General features: G+C 36.9%; 1 protein-coding gene across 6 annotated transcripts in view; it reads left to right on the plus strand.

The window, feature by feature from the left end:
* The window catches only part of LOC127966629 (spermatid perinuclear RNA-binding protein-like), an 80005-nt gene extending 54673 nt beyond the window's left edge, over positions 1–25332 (plus strand). For 2 of the 6 annotated variants that reach the window (XM_052567758.1, XM_052567757.1), the window contains exons 6-19: positions 1583–1727; positions 6185–6276; positions 6676–6771; positions 7037–7148; positions 8306–8403; positions 10867–10972; positions 11388–11471; positions 12842–13053; positions 15307–15459; positions 16668–16802; positions 17571–17711; positions 17915–18035; positions 19263–19313; positions 24727–25328. In XM_052567758.1, coding sequence (XP_052423718.1) covers positions 1583–1727; positions 6185–6276; positions 6676–6771; positions 7037–7148; positions 8306–8403; positions 10867–10972; positions 11388–11471; positions 12842–13053; positions 15307–15459; positions 16668–16802; positions 17571–17711; positions 17915–18035; positions 19263–19313; positions 24727–24821 — 1641 coding nt within the window. In that variant the 3' untranslated portion in view covers positions 24822–25328. Of the gene's footprint in view, positions 1–1582; positions 1728–6184; positions 6277–6675; positions 6772–7036; positions 7149–8305; positions 8404–10866; positions 10973–11387; positions 11472–12841; positions 13054–15306; positions 15460–16667; positions 16803–17570; positions 17712–17914; positions 18036–19262; positions 19314–22464; positions 22944–24726 lie in introns of those variants that run through there. The other 4 variants (XM_052567761.1, XM_052567760.1, XM_052567759.1 and 1 more) reach the window with 3 other exon arrangements.
* The last annotated feature ends 1412 nt before the right edge of the window (positions 25333–26744 follow it).

Consider the following 26744-nt stretch of genomic DNA (forward strand, 5'->3'; position numbering starts at 1 on the left):
AAGAATTGCACAAGTCTCTGTGGGTTAAGAAAGTCTAAAGGAAAAGCAGAAAGCAAAAATGTGAAATGTGTATTTTTGCACTTATGAATTCTGACATAAAAAAATTTAGCTATAAAGCTTTTAAAAAATTTGCTGGTTCATGCAGGTAAACTTTACATTTGGTTAATGTAATTCCTGTAAAAGAATTTGCTCCATGTAAACAGTAGTTATGTAACATCCGTTTCTGAGTTCTTGCCCTTTTCATGTCTCAGTTTAAAATGCATAAAGGTTTGACTTTTCGCCACTTTTTCACATGTCTAAAGTTTAATGAATGTATTTTACACTGACATAGTTATGAACGTATGTTTTGAGGAGAAAGAAACATTGCAGATTTCTATACAGATTAAAAATTGCAACATCCACAACAGACCTGCTCTATTTATATTCATCATGTGTAATTAATATAAACCAGCATCCAGCTTCCCTAATTAGACACTTAGGACAGGCCGAGGGAGCGGGGTGATCAGCGGTGACCCCATCTGAGCCTCCCACGCACACAACAGACCCCAGACACAAATCCCATGAAAGCAGACTGTACTGCCAGCAGCTCAGCTCTCTGTTAACGGAAACTTTCTCTGCTTGCTTCCTCTTTCTCTCGTTATCGGTCAGAGCCATCACATCAGCGATTGAGTGATAGACCTGTACGTTTCTGTCTTAGCAGCATGGGAAAGCATGAAGGAAATGTGCTCTGTGTAGACGATACACACACACACCCCGGGTCACTGCAGTGGGAGATGTAATTGATCTCTGGTTTACATGAAAGAGCGGGCGGATTGAGAGTGTGTGGCTGGAATTAATTGAATGGATTACAGAGGAGTCCCCCACATCAAACCGGATTACATTAAACATTAAAGCCAGCATCTGCGCTGTCTAGGTCCCACCTCATAATCTGGTTTGTAAATGTACTGTGACCAGCTGTGGCCATGGGATGCCAGTAATTGTCAACCAGTAATAAGATGCAATATCAAATGTTGGAGTGAACCATTAGTAGCACTGGATTATGATATTTTCACAATTGATCCATTACTGATTTTCATCCTTGACCATCTAAAACTAGCTCTACCTATTCCTTCTCTTTTCTATCTACATTTATACGTTTTATTTATTATATAAAGAAAAAAAACTGCATTAGACTAGCATGAACTTGTCGTAACACTTATCGTTGCTCTTTTGTTGTTTTGATAGCTTCTGTTACCCTTGTTTGTAATTTCTTTTGGATAAAAGCATCTGTTAAATAACTAAATGTTAAAATACATTTTTATATGTGACACTGGACCACAAAAAAAGCAATGAGTAACTTTTTTTGGAACTCAGATTTATAAATCTTCTGACAGCTGAATAAATAAGCTTTCAATTGATGTATGGTTTATGATAGGACAATCCAATAATTATTTGATTGTCGTATCCAATAATTTTCAAATAAACCAGGAAGAACTTTTTTCCATGAGTTGAATAGGTCACAACTATACCCTTCTATAGAGCCAAGTACAAGATAATTCATTCTGTATCATCTTTGCATGTGTTTGACCTCTGACCCTTACAGAAGTTGACAGAGGAGAAGTATGAGGTACAGAGCTCTATTCCAGAAGCCGCCATCTTGGTCCGCACCACAACAGACCCCAAACTCACTCTGAAGGTGACGCTCACCTCCCCACGGATGCAAGATGATGGTGAGACGGAGGAGCAAGGTTTGTGCCCGCATATGATCAACTCTATCATTTTCGTTTGCTAAACAGCAGATGAGGGAGGGGATGGATGAATGTGTTTGTGTGTGTGTTAGTGATGGTCCATTAGAAGAAAGAGCTTTCATCTCTTCAGAACACACTCTCAGGGCCGCACACAGCGCTGGACTCATCTCACAGTCTGAACACACACACACACACACACACACACACACACACAGAGCTGATTCAGCAGCGGGTTGAGTGGTCTTCATGCTGTCAGACTCTTGACCCTGGAGCAGAGCAGTGGGTGTAAACTTCTAATATTCTAATAAGATCCCCTTACGTCACAGGGGGAGCGAAATCTGAGTGGCTTGGTTTTCAGAAGTTTGCAGAGAGAGAATTACCAAAAAAAAAATGTACTGGGTTGTTCTCTTTCATGTTTTCTGGGTTGGTAAGAGCACCGGGGACCCAAATATAGCACTTAAACAGAAAAAGTCAGATTTTCATAATATGTCCCCTTTAAGTCACTTTCATCCTTTCATAAAGTCACTCTTTTTTTATTCCTGATTCAGCTTGCCGTCAGTTATTGCTGATGTAGAGGCACTTGAGCTCCGAACACATGAGGGAAGTCAAGATGGAAGTGTTTTAGTGGAGTTTTTGGTGCCGTGACCCGTGACTGATCGCATTGACAGCTGAAGTGGTTGTATCTTTAAAAGACGGCATTTAGGCTATAACGATTAGAGCTGCAGCGATGCGAAAGGTGCTGTTTCTTTCCCTTGCTCTCTCCCTCACACACACACACACACACACACACACTCATTCTGTCGCTCTATGCAAATGTGTTGGCAGTGAATTGGAGGGGTGCAGCCCTGCTGAACCTGCTTAAGTGCTCATCCGTTACAGTGACAGCAACAATCCTCAATACTAAAGAGGACGATAGAGTTAGATGTCTTATTAGTGTGGCCTTCATGGAATTTGAAAAAGTACCGCCGATTTCTGCAGAATTTAAATGCAATGATTTGATTACTAAAGAATGAAGTACACTAAACTGATTTGAACACTTTACTATTTTGAAATTCATTGACTTACCTACTGAGCTTATGATAGTAAAAATCTGCATTGTTAATGATTGATGATCAGTTTTAATGAATTTAAACGAATTTCAAGTATAAAATAATAAAAAAAAATTATCAACATTGATGATTATATTAAAACACTCAAAAAAAAAAATCAATATTGTGTTTTAAAAAAAGTGATTTAATTAAAAGTGATTAATTTTCAGTACTCTGATGGTAACCATGCTCTCTATTTACAAGACATTTTGAAGTATATGGATAACCAAACAGTTCCTAGTCCTCATTGACTTCAATGGTATTTTATTTATTTTTTCATACTATGGTAGTCAGTGGGGATCAGCAACAGTGTGAGTAAATGATCACAGAATTTAGATTTTTGGGTGCACTTTAAGACCAATATGCCTTAATCTCATTCTCTCAGACACAAACATCCTCATTTTCTGATCTGTTGGCTCACGCCGCCATCCCGTTTGATGTAGATTGTTAGAAGTGGGGAGAGGAAAATGAAGGAATGTATCCGGGTTGAGGAATCGATACCTGTGTCAGCACACACCTCATCCATCTAACAGCTGTGTCAGATGTGGACACTGCCCCTGAAGTGAGGGATGACGGATGACAGGAGGGAGGGAGAGATGGAGCGATGAGTTGTAGATCACGACAGGAGCACCTCGTATTTTCCCGACTGGGTCAAGGGCCCTGTCCCGTTGAGAAACGGCTTAATCTCAGGACCGGCCTGAATGGGCAGTACACATCAGCTCACACACGTGCATAAATGACACACAAACACACATAAGAATGTAATATTAGAACTTGACTTGGTTGTATTTCACTCCATAAATCAACAAAAATAAATAAGAAACGTTTTTTTATAAAAAAAAAAAAAACATGAAGCTTGTTTTTAGGATCATAAATATTGTACATTGTGACATTGTTTATTGACATTAAAGCACATTTTCCTCCAAAGTTTTTATTACCGTTATGCATAAAAATGTGCTTTAAACCAAAAAAATGAAAAAATGCAATGTTGCATTATTTTTCAGTAAAATATTAATTGCACTGTGACAGTATTTTGTTTTAATTTGTTGATTTAAATTAAGTGTCATTGTATTTAGGATTTTTTTATGCCATACAGTAACAATATTTTTTTTTTTTTTTATTTAATTGTATTTGTTTTCATTTTATTTATTTATTTGTTTATTTTTGAAAAACAGAGGGTTTCAAATGTCTATCGCAAATCTTAATTTTTCAATTCAGTTTTTTTCTGTCTTGCTTAAAATATAACTTGTATAAAAATATCAAATAAATGACCAAAAAAATACACGCATATATACACACACACACACGTATAATTAACAAGCGGGGTCTCAGACTTTTGGACCTGGACATGTTTTTCCACTTGTGTTTGTATGCTGGAGATTTGTATGATTCGGTTATGAATGCACCGAACCATTTGTCTCATTTTGAGTGTTCGTAAGGTTGCGGGGAGATAAATGATGGTGTGTCATTGATTAGAGGGTGGGCTAAACCTCTCTATCACTCTGACAGATCTTCCTCTTTAACCCTCCTCAGCTGTGCTGCTCTGATTAAAATCCAGAGAGGAATTATGAAAGAGTAATGCTTCAGTTATCTCGAAATACCCCCCTTGATTAATACCACGTTAACCTGCACACCTTGTCCTGGATTTACACTGCGGCAGCCGTTTCGGTCTTTTATCTGTGTGTTTATCTGCAGAGGAACAGTGGGATGATCTCACTGGTACACACACACTCACCTACCGAGCCAATGAAAGAAAAACAATCATCAAACAAGTTCAAGAATGATCCTTATGTATTGTTTGGGTGGGAGAGATGAAGACAAATGTTCAGACAGCTCAGATTGTGAGTGTGTGTGGTGTGTGAGCGATCTCTTCTCTTGTTGTGACTGGTCTATAACAATACCCACTGCATGTCTTCATTATTCCAGTGTCAATCCAAGCACAAACTGGCACTGATTCACTGAAGTCGTTAGCATGTGTCGCTGCTTTTGACGTTAGCACCTAACTAACCAGACATGCCACAGGAAATTAGTCTCTGTCCTCACTGAAATTCTGTGTGAGGAGATGAAATCTGAATGTTTTGTGTTTCCAGATGTTTCCTCAGCTTTAGGCAGTCTGTGGACTTTTTAGAAACCAAACTCTCTTAAAACAATCTTTTCACACTCTGAATAATCTATTGACATTGTCTAGCACAGGATATACACTACTGTTCAAAAGTTTGGGGTGAGTAAGTGTTAAAAAACTGTTTTCAACATTGATGAGTAAGAAATGTTTCTTGAGCAACAAGCCAGCATATTAGAATGATTTCTGAAGGATCATGTGATGCTGATGAAGTTTACATACAAAATGTTATATTTCAGAGTATAATTATGACTATATTTTTGATCAAATCATTTCAGCCTTGGTAAGCAGAAGAGACTTCTTTCAAATGCATTTTTAAATATTACCAACCCCCGATTTTGTTTTATGGCTTTTGTAATTTTTTATTTTGTAATGTTTTTCTGAACAAACAAAAAATATTTTTCAAATGATGGATTGTCATTTTTTTTTAATAGGAAAAATAAAGATAAATACATAATTAGAAATATAATTGTTTTAACATTTTTTTTATTTAATTGTAGATGAATAAAAAAAACATATATATTTTTTAATAAAATCATATACCCCTTAATCTTGCTCATTTCATAGCTAGCATTTTATTTAGATTTTTATTTAGTTTAAAAAATAAAAATAGATGTTTGACTGTAAATTATACACCACAAAATATTAAGTGAATTTCAAAGAGGTTTATTGCAACATGCGTACATACAATTAAATAGTAGTAGTTTTTCATTTAAAAAAAAAAAAAGAGAAAAAAATGTGTTAGTTTTCATAAAAATCAACACTTTAACACCACTGCATCTGTGTGTTGGGATAGTGGACCAATCAGAGTGTTCTGTGGGCGGAGCAATCCAGTATCTAACCAAAAATGTGTAAAAAGTGACAGAAAATTGCAGTATTGTTTCTCGCCACTTTTGTGGCTCATCGGGCCAAAACTAAAAATTAATAGAGAGTATGCTGTATTACAGCGTGTCTGGTTAGGATAGTGCATAACGGCAATTGTTTTGTAGGTCGTGTTGAGCATTTTGCAACACTCGGCACATGCTAACACCTTCTGCGAATCTTTCCTCCAGTTTCCGGCCAGCCAAGGAGATGCACTGAGCTCTCATCTCTTTTGGATGCACTGGACCACCTGAGCCGATTGGCTTCCTCCTTTCTCTTTCCTGCTGTGCCTTAACAGCCCCCTCCCTCATCACGTGTGCGTATGTGTGTGAGCGTGCGTGTCTACGCGTGTGTGATTTGATTTCCTGTCCCGTTCTTCTCACCGATAGAGAGCGTTGAGTCGAGCGAGCCGGCGGACCTGTTGGATAGACAGAGGTGCCTGGTGGCGTTGGCCTCTCTGCGACATGCCAAATGGTTCCAGGTTGGCGCTCACTTCTTCTCATTGTTATTGTAGCCTTATGACCCAAAACAACATGCCATTGTCCTCGATTTCCTCCAGCTCTCCAAATGCTTGTCACCTCATCATGAATGTTTGCGTATCGTAAGGCTACAAAAGCAATTGTTTCACTATTAGTTTTCTTTTGCCTGTTTTTGTTAGTCCATAACCTGCTTGTCATCATGAAGGATTTGTCTAGTGCTTCCCTTCTCCCACCCTACCCACATAAGCCCCGCCCCCTCCTCCATCAACCGCACGACACGGGCCAGAACCGAAGCACAACACACTTGCGCACTCACTTATTGTCAAGATCTAGAGATTGCTTAAAGGCTGGGTTTGATTGTGGCTGTCAGTTCATTGGCTGATTCCCTCTGGTTTCCTCAGGCTAGAGTTAACGGGCTAAAGTCGTGCGTGATCGTCTTGCGAATACTGAGAGACATGTGCACTAGAGTCCCTGCGTGGGAACCTCTGAAAGGATGGGTGAGTATCAGACTTCTGATGCCTTCTGATATCATGACAAATACTACAGTAAAATGAACCGTTGAACCAATTGAAGATTGGGGGTCTGGGGTGTCTAGGACTGGATTTATTCTAGTATTAGTATCTTGTATTTGAAGCATTAAACTGAATGGTTTTACAGTAACCACAGATGTGCAGTAATCTCCCATAGGCTAAATTTTTAAGAACTGATCGCTTCGTATGTGCCAAATCAGTCTCTGAAAACGATTTGCTCTTTTGTTCTCAGCCTTTGGAGTTGATATGTGAGAAGGCCATCGCCACGTGTAACAGACCTCTGGGAGCAGGAGAGGCTCTGCGGAGGGTCATGGAGTGTCTCGCCTCTGGCATACTGCTTCCAGGTGTGATGAACACTTCCACAATCAAGCAGGAAAACAGCTGGAGCTTCTAGAGAATAGATCTAGACGCCTCAGACAACAAAGAGGCCCCTCTTTTTAGTTTAATTCTAATTGTTATGGTTTTGTCTTTTTTTTTTTTTTTTTTTGGACATTCAAATCATCTCATCTTTTATGGTCAATTAAATTTCAATATCTACACTTAGTGTTTAAATTTTAGGGTCAGTAAGATTTTTTTAAATGTCTTTAAAAAGACGTTTCATGCTCAAGGCTGCATTTATTTGATAAAAACACAGAAAATTTTTTATATATTGAAATATTACAATTTTCTATGTGAATATATTAAAAAATTTAATTAATTCCTGTTCTTATTCAAATATATATATATATTTTTTTAAGAAAACCGTTATACACTTTTCAGGACCAGGATGCTCAGTTGCTCAAATGATAGCATCCTTGATGAGAAAAAACAATAATGTTGCAAGTATTTTAGTTTTGTGGGTAATTTGTATTTTTGTTTTTAAATAATTACTTAAATCTATTTTGGTATCTCATTTCTACCTGATTTGATTATGAATGCTGTTTTTAATAAAAAAAACCCCCGAAAATGATCCATTGTATATTAATAGATCCCTAATCTTAATTGACTTTAAATAAGCTTCCAACATATCTCCATATGTGAGATGAATGTGAAGAAGTCCTGTGCGCTGTGATGACAGCAGCGGTGTCACTATTAGATCTGGCTTTTATTCGCAGAGCTCTCGTTCCTGTCTGAGGCCCGGAGGAATAATGGAGCCTCATTTATCTGCTCTTGACATAACTAGTCCATCCCTCGCTACACTTATACTCTTCTTACTTATTCCTTAATAATGAGATGCAGGCATTCATATTTGATTGGCTTGCATGGGAAATAAGCTAAACTGTTATATACTTATGTAAACATAAAAATATATAGTTGTATTGTTCCTTCAGGGCATAATTTAAACAGTAAAGGTTGACTTTAGAGTTTATTAACTGTTCTTCTGCGATGATGGGGAGTAACTCAATAATGACACACTACTTTCCTCAACACTTGACTGGGCCCTTCTTGTCAGCAATGCAAGTCATATCATTTGTTGAATGTATTTCACGTTTATAATATAATCATTTTTGGTTCGTCTCAGGTGGACCAGGCCTGCATGATCCCTGTGAGAAGGAGCCGACGAACACCTTGTCGTCCATGACAGATGAGGAGGCAGAGGCCATCACATACAACGCACAGGTTAATAATGTTCATTATTCTACCAAAATATTAGTTATCATACAAAAATGCATGCTGTTTTTTTATTTAGTTCTGTCCTTACTAAGATCTTATATATTTAAGATGGTTATATATAATACACAAGATAAAATAATAGATAAAATCTTAAAAATGAATGTTACAATGTTTACATACATACTGTAGCACCTCGATGATCCTATATTTGTTTTATTTTGTTATTGTTTTTCTTGAGTTCCTTGTTTGTCCCGAACACAAATTAATATTTCCGTCTTCTGGGAAAAACGTCGAGTAAAATTAAACCAGAGGGGGTGTTAACACAATGCAGGAAACTAAAAGAGAGAGAGAAAAAAAAAACGATCGTATTAAATATATTGTGAATGCCCCATGTACTGTATCATCCAAACTAAACACACACACTCATCCTGATAAAGATCCTTGATGATTGGCTCTCTAATGAGCGTGGGAAAATGATTCGGCGCCGGCCCGTGAATCTTCCTTCCTGCCCCGGGGACTGTGTGTGTGTGTGTGTGTGTGCTGCATCTCTGAGTAGATTTCTGTAGCGCTTTTCCTTTGAACACTCGTGCAGTCGAGAGCAGAATCACAATGTGCTTAATTGTTTTGCAGTAGATCGAAGAGGTTCAGTACACACACACACATACACACACACACACACACACACACCCTTCCTGACTCTACACACACCACTGAAGCTAAGAACTATATCATTTCCTTGAAGAAGAAGAAAAAAGACAGCAGTGTATATATAATTATTAAAAAAAAAATAATTCATATATACGGTATATTTGTTTTATTCATCTACTTAGGTGAATGTGATGCGTTAGGTTTTTTGGAGATAATGCGGGAATCAATGAGCATTTGTTTTTACCGCAGTTTGCCGTAGTCATAAATGAGATGCAGTGCAGTGATAAGACTACCTGCAGAGATACTGCATTAAGAAAGAGAATGTGTGGTCACACATGAGGATGAAAGATGCTGCTTATCCATGCAGTTTACTCACGCGACCTTGATGGAAGGAAAATGTCAATCTAACTTCATTGAAATGAAATTTTAGCTCATTACATCGTTATTCTTAATGCTTATTTACCTAAAATATAATTTCAAACTTTAGTTTAGGAACAATATCATTAACGCTAAACTTGGGAAACAGATGCGTCAACTTTGCTGTAAGAAGTTTTGGGGTTAATAAGATTGTTTAAGGAAAGAATTTTTAGCAAGGACGGTTTAAATTGGTCAGATTAGACATTTTTGTGTTTTTATTTACAAATAAGTGATGTTACATGAACTTTCCATTCATTCACTGAAGACTGGAGTAATGATGCTGAAAATTCAGCTTTACGTCTCATTTTACATCTAAAAAGTGCAGTCTTTGGTGAGTCAAAGAGACTTATTTTGAGAACATTACAGAATCTTACCCACCCCAAACTTTTGAACGGTAGCATATAAAATAATATTACATAATAATAAATTTAAGGGAAAAAAACAATTTATGGACCCACTTCATATTAAGTGGCCTTAACTACTATGTACTTACATTTTATATAGTAGATATAATTTAGTACAATCTACTTATTGTGTACATACATGTTTTTACATTGTACTTATATTTAAAAAAAACTACATGTAATTACATCTGTATTTAATTTCTGTAATTACATTTATAATTACACTGTTGACCCATACTTTACACCTTAACCCACCCTTAAACTTACCCATACCTCCAACCCTCTCCCTAACCATACCCCTATCCCACCTCAATAGCAGCAAAAGTGTTTTACAATACAATATGAACACAATAAGTACATTGTACTTATTTTTATGTAAGTACATAGTAGTTAAGGCCACCTAATATAAAGTGGGACAGTTTACTTTTGAATAGTTTAAGAATTAACCTTTACAAACATCAAACATGAAGTGAAGTAACATCCAGTGATAATAGTTTTGCTGATGTAATCAATCTAGTTCTATCACGTGACTAACCTCCCAAATATACGTCATGTTGCAATTCTGTTCATCTAGAGTCAAAGTTTATGTATGGGACCGTATTAAAACGATTAGTTCACTGTGGTGATATTCACACTGATGGGCTGATTACTCCAATTAAAGGTGTTTTCACAAATCTTTTCCAGGGATACTTTTGGGACCAAACCTGATGTGGTCTCTAATGGGCTATAACTAAAGTAAACAGCTTTGTCAATATCTGTTGAGATGAGGCAATGTGAGTTAGTTGTAGCATGAATTATTTGTGAGGCAGTCTGTCCCCCATAATTCCTCTGAACGTGGTGATTCAGTGCCGATGTTCCACATCTACGTCTGTGGGCTCAAACCGAGAGTTATTGCTTTATTTTATATATATACGTCTTAAGACTTTTTTTTTCTTTCAGGAGCAGATCATTTAACTTTGCTCTGTCATAACTTTGTTACTTTTGTGTGTGTGTGTTCCAGCATGCTCTGCGGCTCATGGCCTTTGGGCAGATCTATAAGGTCTTAGAGATGGACGCTCTTCCCTCAAGTAAACCTTCACAGAAATTCCCCTGGTCAGATAAAGAAGGTGAGCACACACAATTAATTAATTACTTAAGGCTGTGTAATTTTTCGTTATTTAAATCCTCAAGGTCTAGTTTAATATGTAGATACAACTATAAGTTGTTTGTAGGTTTATTTCCAAACATTAGTTTTAAGATTGTTTGTCTGAACATCCTGAACATCTGCCCGACAACAGCAACTCGGACTCAGTCATTGGTGTGAGTTTGGGGGTGGGGCTAACTGACTGTCCAATCAAAATAAGATATTAGAAGTGTTTTTTTTTTTTTTTTTGCAAATCCATTTAGTTCTGCTGAATGACATGAAAATAAAATAATTCAGAAATCTTACTCACTGACATCCAGATCTAGCTCTGTGAGTTGTTTTCATGTCTTTTAGTGATTGTGTTTCATCAGCACGTTAACTCTACTCTTGTGTCTCAGGTCTAGGGCTGAAGAGACCTTATGAAGATGGTCTGCTGGATGACAAAGACCTCATCAAGAAGATGAAACGCAACCTGAGAAAAGGTCAGTCCGAGCAACGTTGGTTAAACCGGTTCATTTGTAATTATATAACATGTAATTGAGATCCTTATTGAGATCGTGTGCATCTGTCAATAGCAGTGTTCGGTTAGTCGATTAATTGTAATTTCCTTTTGGATTAAATATGTTTTTATTAAACATTGTGAAAAATAATTCTCATTTGTTATCACTAAAGGGATAGTTCACCCAAAAACGAAAATTGTCATTAATTACTCAACCTTATGTCATTCCAAACCTGTAAGACCTTTAAACATCTTCACAACACACACTTAGATCATTTAGATTAAAACGAGAGCTTTCTGACCATGCATTGCAACGCAACTGACACGTTACAGACCAAGAAAGGTAGTGAGGACATCATTAAAATAGTCCATGTGGCATTAGTGGATCAATCATAATTTTATGAAGCTTCAAGAAAACTTTTTGTGTGCAAAGGAAACAAAATTGAGGACTTCGTCAGTTCGACACGCGTTCACTACAGTTCCACGGTGCATACATTTTTGGGTGAACTATCCCTTTAATTTGCATTATGTATTTCAGTATATTGTTGATCAACAAATGCTGATAACTGTAGATGATAAGATCAGCCTTGGGCATTGAAAAATTCATGTCAGTCGACCTTTAGTTCTGTTTGGTTCAGTTTGGAGTGCCATTTCTAGCACATTTTTTCTAGAAAGTTTCTTTCCTTTTTTTTTTTTTTTTATGATATTTTCATTTTAAATGACATGTCAATCTAATGTGTGAATTTGGTACTTGTCTACAAGTAATGTGCCTCTCCAAACCAAAGTTTTCTCAGTGCTTCATGACCTCTCCTGCCTGTAATGACCTCTCCTGTTTTAAACTAGCAAGGAAACGCTGGTACACTTACCTTCCTTCTTCAGTCGTTAATTCTTGAGTTTGGCCCTTTTTGGCCTTAAAAGTGATTTCCTCTTTCTAGAATGATTAAAGAACAACACAATGTTTTAATGTATTTTTTCTGCTAATCTCTCACCTTCTTTCTCTTCTGTAAGCTGTCCAGTTTTCTCTCTGCTCTTTTTTTTCTTCTCTCGCCGTCTCTTCTCTCCCGCTCCTCATCCTGCTGCGTTTCCATCTCTTGCTCTCTCATACAGGAAGCAGACAACCGTTGGGAAATCAATGCCATTGATTCTTAATTTCTCTTGGAGCCGCGCTGCTGTCCCCAGCCTGCGCTCCTCGCCCAGCTCAAATAAATCTTTTTCAAAGCAGCAGAATTTTGCAATTAACCAGCTGATGGAACGAAGGGATCGCGGAAAGTTAGAAGATGAGCTGTGTTTTTAAGGAGCGCTTGTTTTGCGCTATAATCGCTAACATTTATTTCTGTTCTCTTTCCCTTCCAGCAGTCCTTGACAGTAAAGCAATAGACTCGAATCAGCCCATGAACGCTCTGATGCGCTTGAACCAGATCCGGCCGGGGCTGCAGTATAAACTGCTGTCTCAGTCAGGTCCGGTTCACGCCCCCGTCTTCACCATGTCTGTAGACGTCGACGGCACTGTTTACGAAGCCTCTGGCTCCTCGAAGAAGACCGCCAAGCTGCACGTGGCTGTGAAGGTACTGGACGTCAGTTGTCTTTGCATCATGTGATTGGAGTGGTGACCATCGAGTAAGGTGTTTAAGGAATAATTTACCCCCAAATGTGTATTTTGTCATCATTTACTCATGCTTATGTCTTTTGAAACCAGTATAAGGAGAAATCAGACAAAATCTTCGTAACTGCACGCTTCCATGCATTGAAAGTTATTGTTGATTATGGGCTGTCATGAATAGAAAAAAAGCACCATAAAAGTAGTCCATATGACCCGTGTGGTGTATTGTAATTGTTTTGAAGCCTCCTGATACTGAAACTGGATAAGAGCAGCTTAAACAATCTGTCTAATTTCTTCTTTTGTGTTCTATGGAACAAAAAGTCATACTAGTTTCAAAAAACTGGGTGAGGGTGAGTAAATAATGACAGAGCGTTTATGTTGGGATGAACTATTCCTTTAACAATAACCACAGTTTTGATACGAGTGATCCGAGTTCAAGATTCTCTTGAGTCCTTTTTTTCTTCTTTATTTTCTGTGAAATCGAAAATGAGTATGAAGTTTCATTTAGAATTGGTGCTTCAGCTAACAACTGTTTTTATTGGTTGTGATTTTGATTTTAATTAAATGGATTAATCCAAAAATAAAAAAGCTAAATAAAATTTTTATTATTTCAAATTATTTCTATTATTCTAATTATTATTACTAAATAAACAAATATTAAAATATAAATATAACTATTGTAATATTGCACTGTAAAGTAAAAATAGTAGTGTTGTCAAATGATTAATCGCATACAAAATAACTTTGTTTACATAATGTGTTTAATGTGTATATTTATTATGCATAAATACACATTTATACAGTATATATTTGGAATAATATTAATTATATTAATAAAATTTATATTAGATATAAATATTTTACATTTATATTTAAAATAATTTTCTTAAATATATACATGTTTGTGTGTATATTTATATACACATAATAAATATACACAGCGCACACACATATATTATGTAAACAAAACATTTATTTTGGATGCATTTGTGTTTAATCATTTGACAGCACTACAAAATAGTATATTATTATACGTAAATCCTATTTTTAATTTACAGTGCAATTTTACAATAGTAATATTATCATACTAACTTAGCCATATCATGATTTTGGTTTTATTTCAATTAAGCAAAACTAAAAAGCAAGCTTTTTTTGACGTTGTTCACATTTAGACAATAAATATGTATAAAAATAAAGTAAAAATTGACGCACCTAGTTGGTGTGCTGTTGTTAAGCTGTTGTCAGCTGTATACTTGATCCCATGACCATGGTTAAATCAGTCTCTTAGTGTTATAGATCGCCCTTCTCGAACAGATTTGTAGATTGTAGCAGGATAGTAAAACAATGTGTCGTTTAGGAAGACCGATTAAGCTTGTTCCCACATACACACACCAGTGATGCCCAGAATGCAAAGCGAACTCAACTCTGTGTAATCCCAGAGTGCTGGTGAACACAGACTCTGGAGCATAGGACCGCTCTAATCCTCTTTCTGTAATGGCAATTTGGGTCAGACTGACAAGTGATGTCCTTTACCCCTGTGTAAACTCACTTAAAGCTTGCATTCACTCTGGATCTGAGATAATATATATATATCAATACTGATTAATTAAAACATTTCCATTGGCTGATAAATTGATATGGTATTTAATAATGAATTGTACGGCCCCAATATACAGTATAAGTGTAATATGTTTTGTCTCTATTTCTTTATCTGTGTTAAACATCCAACTTGATTTACAGAGATCTGCAGCTCCGCTTTGCATCTGCAGTGTGGTCACATTTCTGTGAACTTCTTTTCAAAGTGATGATTTCACGCTCAATAATGACCTCTGTATCCAAGGAACTGTCCACTTTTGATTGCGCCTGCTTACTGACGGCCTGCATGTTTCATCTGCATGTGAATCTTCGCTGCCGGAACTTGAAGTCTCTTGTTTAAAGATACTTTTACTGTATTTTGGTGTCATGTTCCTTACAAGAGTAAAGTCCTCATTAAAATGAGGGCTAATGTATATAGTTTTAAATAGGGAAAGTTACAATAGTTAATCATTTATTCATAGTCATAGTCAACTTTTGGAGTTTCCAAAATGTTTTTTACTTGACAGTCTTGCATCGTAGTCATCTGATGCCACTGCTTGCTTATTAAATTGTGACTCTCCATCACGTTCTGTGTGGCTGGGGTTCATGCTGGATTAGTTGTGATGCTGTTTTTGTGGTGTAGGTGCTACAGGCGATGGGTTACCCCACAGGCTTCGACACAGACCTGGACTCCATGAGTGCAGACGAGAAGTCGGACGGGGAGGGCAAGAGCGAAACGTCCACACACTCAAGCAATAACACATCACACTCCTCAGACAGCTCCAACACATTGGAGGTACACGCACACACACTCACTAAATGTTTTTACTATGTTCTACTCAAATCAAGTCATATTTATTTATATAGTGCTTTATATAATAAAGATTGTTTCAAAGCAGCTTCGTAGTAATACACGAGAAAATAACATAAGGCCTTATGATTTCTGCAATGTGGAAAACGCAGACAGAATCGCGGAATCCAGTCATAAAAATGGAATTTACTGCATAACGCGGAACATCATGGAATTTGCCAAATTTTGAATGGATAGCTTGATATGTACTAGTGTCTGTGAATATTAAGCTGCAAAAATACCATTTAAATATGAATCTGCATGTTCTACGTGTCTCTGTGTGAATGAATGGCACAGACGATAGCTAAAGCCAGCTTGAAAAGTCGCTAAATGTCGCTAGATGACTTCATACGCTAATTAGCATGTACAACACTTCATTAGGTTGTATTGCCTTTTACATTTGTTTGCCTCTCTGTGCTCACATACTGTATTTTAATGCAGCCAAATTCTCAGTAAAACTGTTTTTATTTATATATTTTACTGTTTCTGTTGTCAGACAGTGGAATGAATATAAAATAGTGACTGAAACGTGGCCCATTAAAACTACATAAACAGCTCTCTCTTCCAAGATGTTAATTTGCACAAAAATCCTTTTTGTCCAAGAAGTCGCTAGATTTGTCACTAGGTGCTTTTTTGGAAAAAAAAATCACTAAAGGAGTCTGAAAAGTCTGTTTACTACACACATACTGAAGTGTGCGTGACGCTCGCGGTGTTCTTAGCCTCTGCTGTCTGCTGACTCAATAAATGAGGACATGATTCGCCATGTCATTTACAAGGCCTTCACAGAAACCTGTAAAAATAAACGTTCATTTTATCTTGAAGAAAATGTAATGATGGTACTACTACTAATAGTAAAATTATTATTTAAACATTTTTTAAAGGAATATATGCCAGAAAAATAATTTATCAGAATTTATTTACAAGAAAAAAATGTAAATGCACAACACCGTAATTCTGGGGAAAAAAGAAAGAAATAATAAAAAAATATATATATAAAAAAATATTATTATTTATTTTTTTTTTTTATCAGTTAATTAGAGATGCGACAAGCTTAATTCAGCTGTAATCAGTTCTACATAAGAAAATAGTCAGAGTATTTGGCACACATCAGTTCAGTGTTGATTCAGTTGAGTTGAAAAACGTTTTGCATCCAGGTGCGAACTCAGGGTCCTATTTTGACGGCCAGCGGGAAGAACCCAGTCATGGAGCTGAATGAGAAACGTCGCGGGCTGAAGTACGAGCTCATCTCAGAGAGCGGAGGAAGTCACGACAAACGCTTCGTCATGGAGGTGGGCCTCACCAGATCAATCCCTGTTCACCAAGAAGACTAGTGTTTACTAGTGGTGTTTGCTAAGATGGGCAGTACTTTTATTGTTATTACTCATACTGGGGAAGAGGGATTTAATCTCTAACCCAAGTATTCATCTTTGTTGTGTAACATGTCCTCTGTCATGGATTTAGAAAAGAGAGGTGTGCCATCACTTTATGCAACCAAACATAGGTTTTTAACTTGGTGGAAAACAAAATGCATAATAACTCCTCACAATAATGTAGCATTGGGAGCTTACTTTTTCAATGACAAGAAGCATTCACATCTGCTATAGAAAGTGTGAAAAAAATGTGGAATATAATTTTTTCTTTGAATTAAGTCCTTTATACTCACCAATGCTGAATTTATTTGCTACAAAATACAGTAAAACAGTAATATTGTGAAATATTAGAATTATAAATATTACTGTTTTTATTTACATTTTTTAATTTGTCATTTGTTCCTGTGAAGCAAAGCGGATTTCAAAATCAGCATCACACCTTTGCATCACAGGAACAAATTACATTTTAAAATATATTCAAATACAAAAAAAGAATAAAAATAAATAAATAAATCACAATATTACTGTTTTTGCTATATTTTGATGAAATAAACCCTTTGTGAACATGCGTAAGAGAATTAAAAAAAATATTTTTCCAAACTTTTTTTTTTTTTTTTTACTATTTCATATTTCAGTCACTGATGTAATTTCCTGTTCAAAATCCTCATCCCGTTCTCTCGTGGGCAGGTGGAAGTGGACGGGCAGAAGTTTCGTGGCGCAGGACCCAATAAGAAAGTAGCCAAAGCCAGCGCTGCCCTCGCGGCTCTAGAAAAACTCTTCTCCGGGCCTAATGCTGCTGGCAACAAGAAGAAGAAAATAATCCCTCAGGTGGGTCATCTGTTTCTTCCACTAGTGACCAGTAACATCCAGACAGGGTTGTACAGTATTCAATCTGTTCCTGGGATATCTAGGGTCAGTGCTTGGTAATCCATGACTGCTCTATTAGGGACTATTTCATGTCTTTTCTCCAGAAATCAATCTGTGGCAGCCCTACACTTCTCGTTGCTGATTAAAGCCTGTGTGTGTTGTAGAGCAAAGGGGCATTAGCTGCTGCTGTGTCTGCGGTCCAGGCAGCACGAGGGCGAGGAAGACCCACCCTCACGCGAGGAGCCTTCGTCAGCGCTGCGGCAGCACCTGGATACGTCACACCAGGTGTGTGTTTGATGCCAGACAGTGTTTGTTTCTAGAGTGACTAAAGACCTGTTTACTTCTAGGCACATGTTACATACAACACTACATACAACAATGCATTTATATTCCAGAACCGCCCGTTTAGCTTCAATTTACACTATCATTCAAAAGTAAATTGACGAAAAGTAACAGTAAAAACATTTAGAATGTTACAAAAGATTTCTAAATCAAATAATGCAGAACTTTCACACTTTCTATAAAAACGTGTGATAGTATTTTTTTACAAAAATAATAATCAGCTAATCTGATTCCAGCATTGATAATGAGAAATGTTTCTTATGATTCTGAAGGATCATGTGACTCTGAAGACTGGAGTAATGATGCTGAAAATACAGCTTTGATCACAGGAATAAATTACATTTTTAAATGTATTAAAGTACCAAAAGGTTATTTTAAATTGTAATAATATCTCATAATATTACTGTTTATTATGTATTTTTGTCCAGTAGATTTCAGCTTTGGTGAGCATAAGAGACTTCTTTTAAAAAAAAATACGTATTGATCCCAAACTTTTGAACAGTTTTTATACCATTGTGTCTAAAGTAAAAAAAAAAAATGTGTTTGTTTAATTTAAAATTAAAATCTTGTCATTTTATTGCTATCTACACCTATACTCAAAAATCTTTACAATTGCCAATGGTGTACTGCTCCGGTGATCAAGTTTATTATTATGAAACCTGTTTCATATTTTTTGATGATTTTTTCCATTTTACTTTGTAGAATTCCTTCAGTCTTTGAACATTTTTCCTAGAATTATGAAATGTTCTAAAATATATATCATGTTGTATCCATTCACATTCATTTTGAATAAGATCACCTGCTCTTGTTTTTGCATGGTATTATGTTATTATGTTAATTTGTTTATTATATGTATTTACGTATAATTAATGCACTGCCTGGCCAAAAAAGTCACTGTCTGGATTTAAATACGCAAATAGGGATTGAATCGTTATTGCATTGATTGAAATGTTTCTGGAAAACATTATGTGAACCCTAACTAATGCTGGGTGTAGTCAGAAGACATACAGTCCCCATGTCCATATTCAAGGATGAGACGGCCAAGGCCAGGCAGTGTTTATAGCCTGCATAATAGTCTTCAGAAAGACTCATGACACTGAAGTCAAAGGTCACAGGTAGTGTTGAGACCCTGACACTTCATCATATATCATGAATGCTGTGTTCTCGCAGGCTTCGGAGCCCCGTACGGGTACAGCGCAGCGGCCGCCACTCCTGCATACGGTACGTACCCCTTCCTTCCCATCCTCCATTCCTCCAGTCAGGGTCTAGGGTCCAAATCTGCCCCCACTTACTCCCCCATTCAGCTCTCAAATTGGGCTTTCAAACCCCAAAATCACATCCCCAAAGAATCCCGTAGAGAAACGAGTCCCTGGACGATGGAAGTGAACCATAACCTTTTGGTTCTTAACTGTGGTTGGAGCAAGACTTGCTGCACCTGGCCTGAGTGTGACTTTGCTCGTCTAGTCTGCCTGCTCGACCCCTGACTCTGGGCGGCTCTCTAAGCGTCAGCGTAGTGCTGCGGTCTACAGCACACAGTTACACCATTCAAAGCAGCCGCTGGGCATGATGGGTGAGAGGAAGATCACGCTAAACACAGTCTCAAGACTAGTGCTGCGACCAGCTAACATTAGAGCATGTACATTTGAAAGGGATCGTTCAACTAAAAATTGTGTCATCATTTACTTTACACTTTTTACTGTGAAACACAGTGATTTTCAACCATTTTGTTCACACAATGAGTCTTAATAATCTTAATAACAACTTAAGAACAATATTGAATCCGGTTTAAACATTCAGTCTGTGTCATCTAAACAACCATTTACAATAAGAAATATAACTAGCGATAACTTTATTAGCATCTGCTTTAAATGCTCATGCTGTAAGGTCTTTGCACACCAAGTCTGAAATATTAGCACAAAAAAAATAAAAAGGGACTCCACGTTGTGTCCATCACATTCACAGACTGGCTCAGAAACTTTTGTCCATTTATTAAAACAAATAAATAAAAAATTGGATCAGGTTCCATTTTCTGCGTTTTAACATTTGTAGCAAGCATTTTGATGAGAAAGGATGACGAATACGAAAAAACAAAACAAAAAAAAACGCATACGCACATTTCTGACTCAGTGTGTTAGGACCTTTAGAGTTGCCAGATTCTGATTTGCTGTCAATTTTAACATTCATTTATTATATATTCAATAAGTGATAACATTATCCCTCTGTGTTGATATCAGCTGTGATGTGGACTTCACTATTATTTTCATAGAATTCAGATAATTGTTAAAACGTCATAGTTATCTTCCTTTTTGTTAAAAACCCTCAAATTTGAGCTTGAATTGCTCTGTTAGTAAGGAAATACCTTCTCATGGTTCATTGGTTAAAATTGTAAGGCATGATTAAATAATCAATCCCACTGAAACAGCCCTAGTTACTATATCAGTAAACGCAGTGTCATCTCCAAACTGTAGACCGCCTGCATACTAGAGAAAGCTCTGACAGGGCACTTGTGCAAGATCCCTGACATTCACTGCTCCTCTCCCATTGCATCATGGGACAGTGTTTTAGTTTGAACAATAACAACTTAACGCAAACACACCGCTCTGGGACACCCATCCGCTCAGAAACGTATAAACACTCAAGTACAGGATTGAGGACACAGTCCCTCTGGTTTCTAAACACACACTCCTCACCCGTCTGTGTAGAGTGTTGTTCTAGGAGCACCTCTCCGGTCAGGCCCAGATGAAGATGCTTTGAATGAGCCTTATGTGCAGGGGGGACTAGGTGAGGTGGGCTCAGCGGGAACCAGGCTGAATTTGGAGGGTGTTTGCTGTGTTTATATTCTCGGAGGATGAGGGGGGCGGGTGGGGGGTGGATATGGGCTTGCTCCCAGCGCCCTGGTCTCTGCCTGCCACATAAAGACTATTCCTTTAAGTGGAAGGTGAAACCCGGTATTGTGCTGTAAGAGAACAGTGCGCCCCTCTCTTTGACGTCTCTCTGGTTTGGTGCCTGAGAGCTGTGTGCATGCAGTAATTCTCACCAGTCATCTTACGCTGTTCAGTCCTCTTCCTCCTGTTGCTGCTTTGGGATTTCTAAATGGGAACGACTGTGAGACTACGACTACTATTCACACACATGCACACACACACACACACACACACGGCACAGAATGAACACTCCACATAAGAGCGCCAGCCGGCAGATCACTCCTGTAACCCTTCATGTGCCCCTACCCACAATTCACCTGTATGCTTCAGACGCTAAGTTTAACTTTATTACTTTCAATTAGATTAGTTCTGTGTAGTAGTCAAGACTAGAGCTGGGCAATATATTGAGTACTTATGAATATTTTTAAGTTTAATAAATGTTGCAACATAATGCAAATTAATTATCTAATTTAATGTTCTAAATTATAAATGTTTTGGGATATAATTTAATATATTAATAATTGATAAATGTTATATTAAGAAATATCATACATTGAATCTAATTACAAAACTATATATACATTTGTGTAAAACTGAAAACAAACCTAGACTTAAAAATGTTACTATTATTATTGGATTTGTACATTGTGAATCAAATAAAACCAAATAATTATTCCTTTAATTTTGTGTGGAAAACAATATTTAGATTTGAAATGTATATTATTATTTGATTTTTATAGATTTTAAATAAATGAAAAAATATTATTACTTTTAATTTAGAGTTAATTTTTTAATTTTGTGAAAAACTGAAAACGGTAACTTGATTTAACAACTTTTTTGTTGGATTTTTAATATTTTATGAATACGATAAAATAATATATTGCATCGGTTAATTTCGTGAAAAACTGGAAAACATACCATTAGTTTTAGCTGTAATTTTACTGTTTTATTGTTAGATTTACACATTGCTTAAATTGATGATAGTTTGGTTAAAATGTAGAGGGACTTTGAGACAATATCTCTGTAAAATATTTATATTTTCAACAAAAATAAAATATTTAATCACATTATAAGTAAGAATTTCAGAAAATTATTATACAATTAATTTAAAGTATATCATTCAGCCCTACTCCAGAACCATTGTTCATAAGGTGACTGAATATAGCATGTAGTTCAGAAGGTCAGCTGTATGTGTATATATCATATCACATGACATTAGGCAGCAGGTACATGTGTCATCTCCTATCTGAATTAATGCTTGATTTCTACCCTCTCTCTTCACCTGACCTCACTCTTCCTGTTCTTCTGCTCTCCTCTGCTCTCTTGGGTTCATGTCCCCATGCTACAATGAGACTGAATTGGCATTAGCTTCATTTTAAACAAAACACCCGCAGGTCTTTTATTTTGTCCTGGACTTATGTGGAGTGCTCTTTTCATTTTCTCTCTAGGTTTGCCCAAGAGAATGCTTCTGTTGCCCGTCATGAAAGTGCCCGCCTACCCCGTCCCTCACTACTCTTTCTTTTAGCTCAGGAGCCTACTTTATACACACACACACATGCACAGCGTAAATGTACGTGAGAAGGGAAGGTCAGATAGCACACCCATGTCACATGTAGGGACAGCTATAAGGGTATTTGTAAAGTGCTTTTTATTTGATGATCATCACATTTTTTGTTCTTTTACTGTCTTCTGGTTTTAAGCAAATACAGGTTTTATGTTCTTCAGAAAGAAAACTTGAAGGATTTGTACTGTGAATTGTTACCTCATTCTTGGGAATTTAAATTATATCAGCCTCTTATTATCGTGGTTGTGCTTTTCTCGTAGTATGGGAGCCGGCTTAATCTATGTACGGATATCAGGAGCTGTGTTTAAGATGTATAGATTGACTACATACTACTGCTAACAAATAAACCTTAATCTTCATGAACTGCTACGCACTGACTGGTGTATATTTGAAACTCTTTACTTACTCATTTAGCATATATTCATTCTACTGTAGCAGTTTTACCAGCTCTAAATGTACATTTCATTTAGCTTTCAGAAACCTTCAGATGTTTTAAGGCATGTGTCATAATGTTAAAACTATACTTTCTGAAACTTTTATCTTTATTTTAATGTAAAAAATTTAATATACAAATATATGTATTAAAAATACACAGTACAGTAGATTTTAATTATAAGTGGTGACTTTTGTGCACACTTTTTATTTTTATTTGTATTTATTTTTAATTGATACCAGCTGTGGGACAAGTCGGTTCTCTTCTGTGATAATCAGTATTATTTATTGAACCTAGAACATTCCTTTTTAAATCATTTAGGAAAATATGTTTCCAGACATAGCCTGTTTTGAAATTTTGGACATTTAAGATTTCAACCTGGATTTTAGTGTTTGTTTGTTTGTTTCATTATATATTTTAGTATTATCATAAGGCAGTTAATGCAGAAGTTGGGCTAGTCCGGCTCTAGATGTCTGTTCTTCCACTGAGCAGTTAGTGGTAGAGTTGAACCATACAAAGGCACTCCTCACACAGATAACTCAAACACGGCCCTCACATGGACATACACCGGAAGCTCCAGTCACAGCCTTACAGCGGAGAATCGAAAGCAGCAACAAGGGATCCATGGAGACATGCTACTGAAATGTCTTTTTGTCCTTTTTTGTTTTTACTTATTGGTGAGTGTCTTATTGTGTGTGAGATGTTATTTCATACTCCTCCAAAGGCCAGCACAAGCCGATTCACATTGGAGTCCACGCTGCTTTGCTCAGGGTCTTTCCTGAAAAGTGTTATTTTAGTATCGTTTTTTTTGTACTTCTATTTTGAATTAACTTTCATTTTCATTTTTATGTTATTTTAGTCATTTTTGTTGTTTTGTCTTTTTTTTGTTGCTGTTGTTGTTATATTTTAAGTTGTTTTAATGCATCATAACTTTTTATTTTATTTTAGTTAACATTATTTCAAGTAACACTGTTTTAGTTAACTATAATAACCCTGTTCCTGACCCTTTGAGCTACAAGCCTTACATAGATGCCGCACTCTTCTTCAAATTAATTATAATGTATATTGAGGGGGAAGATGCAAGTACCCTTCTCTGTTTTTACAAATGGTCTTAAGTTCACGTTCATAAAACATTTGGATGATGCTTGTGCTGACTTATGGCTGGGTCATGATCGTCGCTTACCAAAGAGGAACTCCATCTCCATGGTTAGACGAGTGGTCACGATATTCCCATCCATTGTTAATGGATCCGTCACATTTGTCATGGTCATCCCTCAAGTGTCCACTCCAAACCAATGGCCCTTCCTCTTTGGTAGCGATCGCTGTCATTGTACTATACTCTCTCCAAAATCATGTCAGATCTGATTTGTCAGAGTTATTGTACTAACTACATCTGTATGGAAACCTCAGAGTTGTCACATACGTTTTACATTTCCTCTGCCTTTTCTCAAACGAATGAGCTCCAAGTTTTTTTTCCGTTTTGTCGGAAAGTTAACTGTGCAGCTTAAGTTGTTGATGTCTTTTTTATTAACCTGAGACGCTCCCAGTGCAATGAAAACCCCACGTACAGCCCGAAAGAGCAGAGACCCTAGTATCCACCCCTGTGGCACACCCTAACCCCATTTCCCCCTTGCCATCAGAATGTGTATACCGCTGCCTCCTGCCGGGCCGCACCATTAATCGCAGCTCTCTCTGCTCTTGTCCTCACTGTAGGTGGTCTTTTCATTGACAATCCCTTTTACCAGCCGCGGACCATCGCTCCTTTTTTTATTCACTTGGGTCCTCAAGATCTCTTCTCTGACTTCTAGAACCATCAGGTTGTGTGGCTCTAAACTGTCGTACCACTCCAGGCTTGACCAGGCTGTCTCCACTACACAGAAACAGCCCAAACTTCATACACTCTCCACCAAAACCCATCCATACCCAACCTAAGGATCCAAAAACGCACCAATCTTACAAAAGCAATACTCTATTTGACTTGCTCGTCCCGAAAACCGACCGGGGACTTCGGTTCCTTCTTATATAGCAATACACTTGAACTCTTTTGGGCTTTAAGCTTACTTGAGATGTGAAATGTTCGGTTGAGTCTTACAGAACTTGGCATTGCAATATAGTCATTTTCATTGTATATTCACCACATGTGTATTTGTGGCTATATTATAAATACATGCATATATATGTATGGTCTATGGCACTATAAATATATATGTGTAGATATACCTATGTACTTATGTATATTTATATACAGTATATATACATATACATATTATTGGTATTGATTATTTTAGAATTGCAAAGTGATATATAACCATTATACTAAGATATAACTTTCTTCCAGTTTTATATATACAGTATGAGCATATATATATATATATATATATATATATATATATATATATATATATATATATATATATATATATTCCAAGCAATTTAATCTCGTAAATTATTCTTGTGAACATGCAATATGAAAGCCCTTTTCTTAATCTACCTGTAGTAGATTAGTAATGCTTCCTTCTCTCCGACCCGAGCAGCTTCGCCGTGTCTTTTCGGCAGATCTGTGCGAGTGCTCGCGTCTGTTTTTTGCTCAGTCGACCAAAGTCTGGCGTTCTGGTTGGGTTAAGAGGTCATCCTCCAAACATCTGGCCACTGTGCCGCCTACATCCGCACCTCACAGACGTTCACACAGGTCTTTCAAAAGCACATCCAACGGCAGATTTGTTTACACTTTCTGCCCGTTGACAGAGGTGCATACTCGTACACGTAATCGCGGTATGAGGGGCAGCTAATGTGACCCGGTCACTCATCAATTTCTCCTGCAAAAGCACAGGTGACTCTCTTTAATACGGCATACATGTAAATGGCCCTTCATTTGCCTTTCCATTCATTTGTCATTATTGTCAGGCCTGTTTCACATGCACACAAAAGTGGTGCATAATTGGACATATTTATTTTAGTGCACATGTTGCAACATTCGCATTCAGCATGAGCTTGCTTTGCAGAAACATAGCTGCAAGTATCTGTGCTGTGCCTCTTCTTGCCGAAAATGTGCTTTGAACACAGTAGTTTGCATTAAACGTACACTTTATACACTGAAAGTAGTTGTTTTCTATTCAGTAAATCTGCCTGAATCAAGATCATTGGAGCAGTTTATAACTTAGCTTTGGGTTTAGGCTCAGTTCTGTGTAGGTTAATTTAGATTTGGATGCAAATGTGATGTGATCCTTGAAAATTTTCATGATGAGTTTCGTAATAATTCTCAGTGGCTAGCACCCAATAAGTATTTAATAATTTTTGGTTGATATAAAAAAAAAAATGCAGTGTAGTAATGCAGAAATCACTATTTTCTGGTTCGAACTGCAGTTTAGCAGAAACTGTCGTTGTGAAAGTGCAATACGTTTTCCCGCCGCACACACGTGTGTTGTGAAACAGGCCTGTTGATGCAGCAGCGTCTGGTCGCGCATTACCTTTGTGTTTTTCCTCAGTGGGTCTGTTGTAGCGCAACTTTAGGCTATCTAATTAATACCAGCACTAAAAGAACTCCCGCATATAAACCACAGCAGTCTTGAAAATAAGCTTGATATTATTTTCGCTGTGCTATATTTGGACTTGAAGCTATTTGAAGAAGCATCATACCATCAGGATTGTATAACTATAGTCTGATTCTAAATGCATATAGTCTAGTTATGAAAGTAATTCTTATATCAAAATTTCCTTCTTATTACCTCCTC

Source organism: Carassius gibelio, chromosome B10 (assembly GCF_023724105.1).
Source record: "Carassius gibelio isolate Cgi1373 ecotype wild population from Czech Republic chromosome B10, carGib1.2-hapl.c, whole genome shotgun sequence".
NCBI classification, from domain to species: domain Eukaryota; kingdom Metazoa; phylum Chordata; class Actinopteri; order Cypriniformes; family Cyprinidae; genus Carassius; species Carassius gibelio.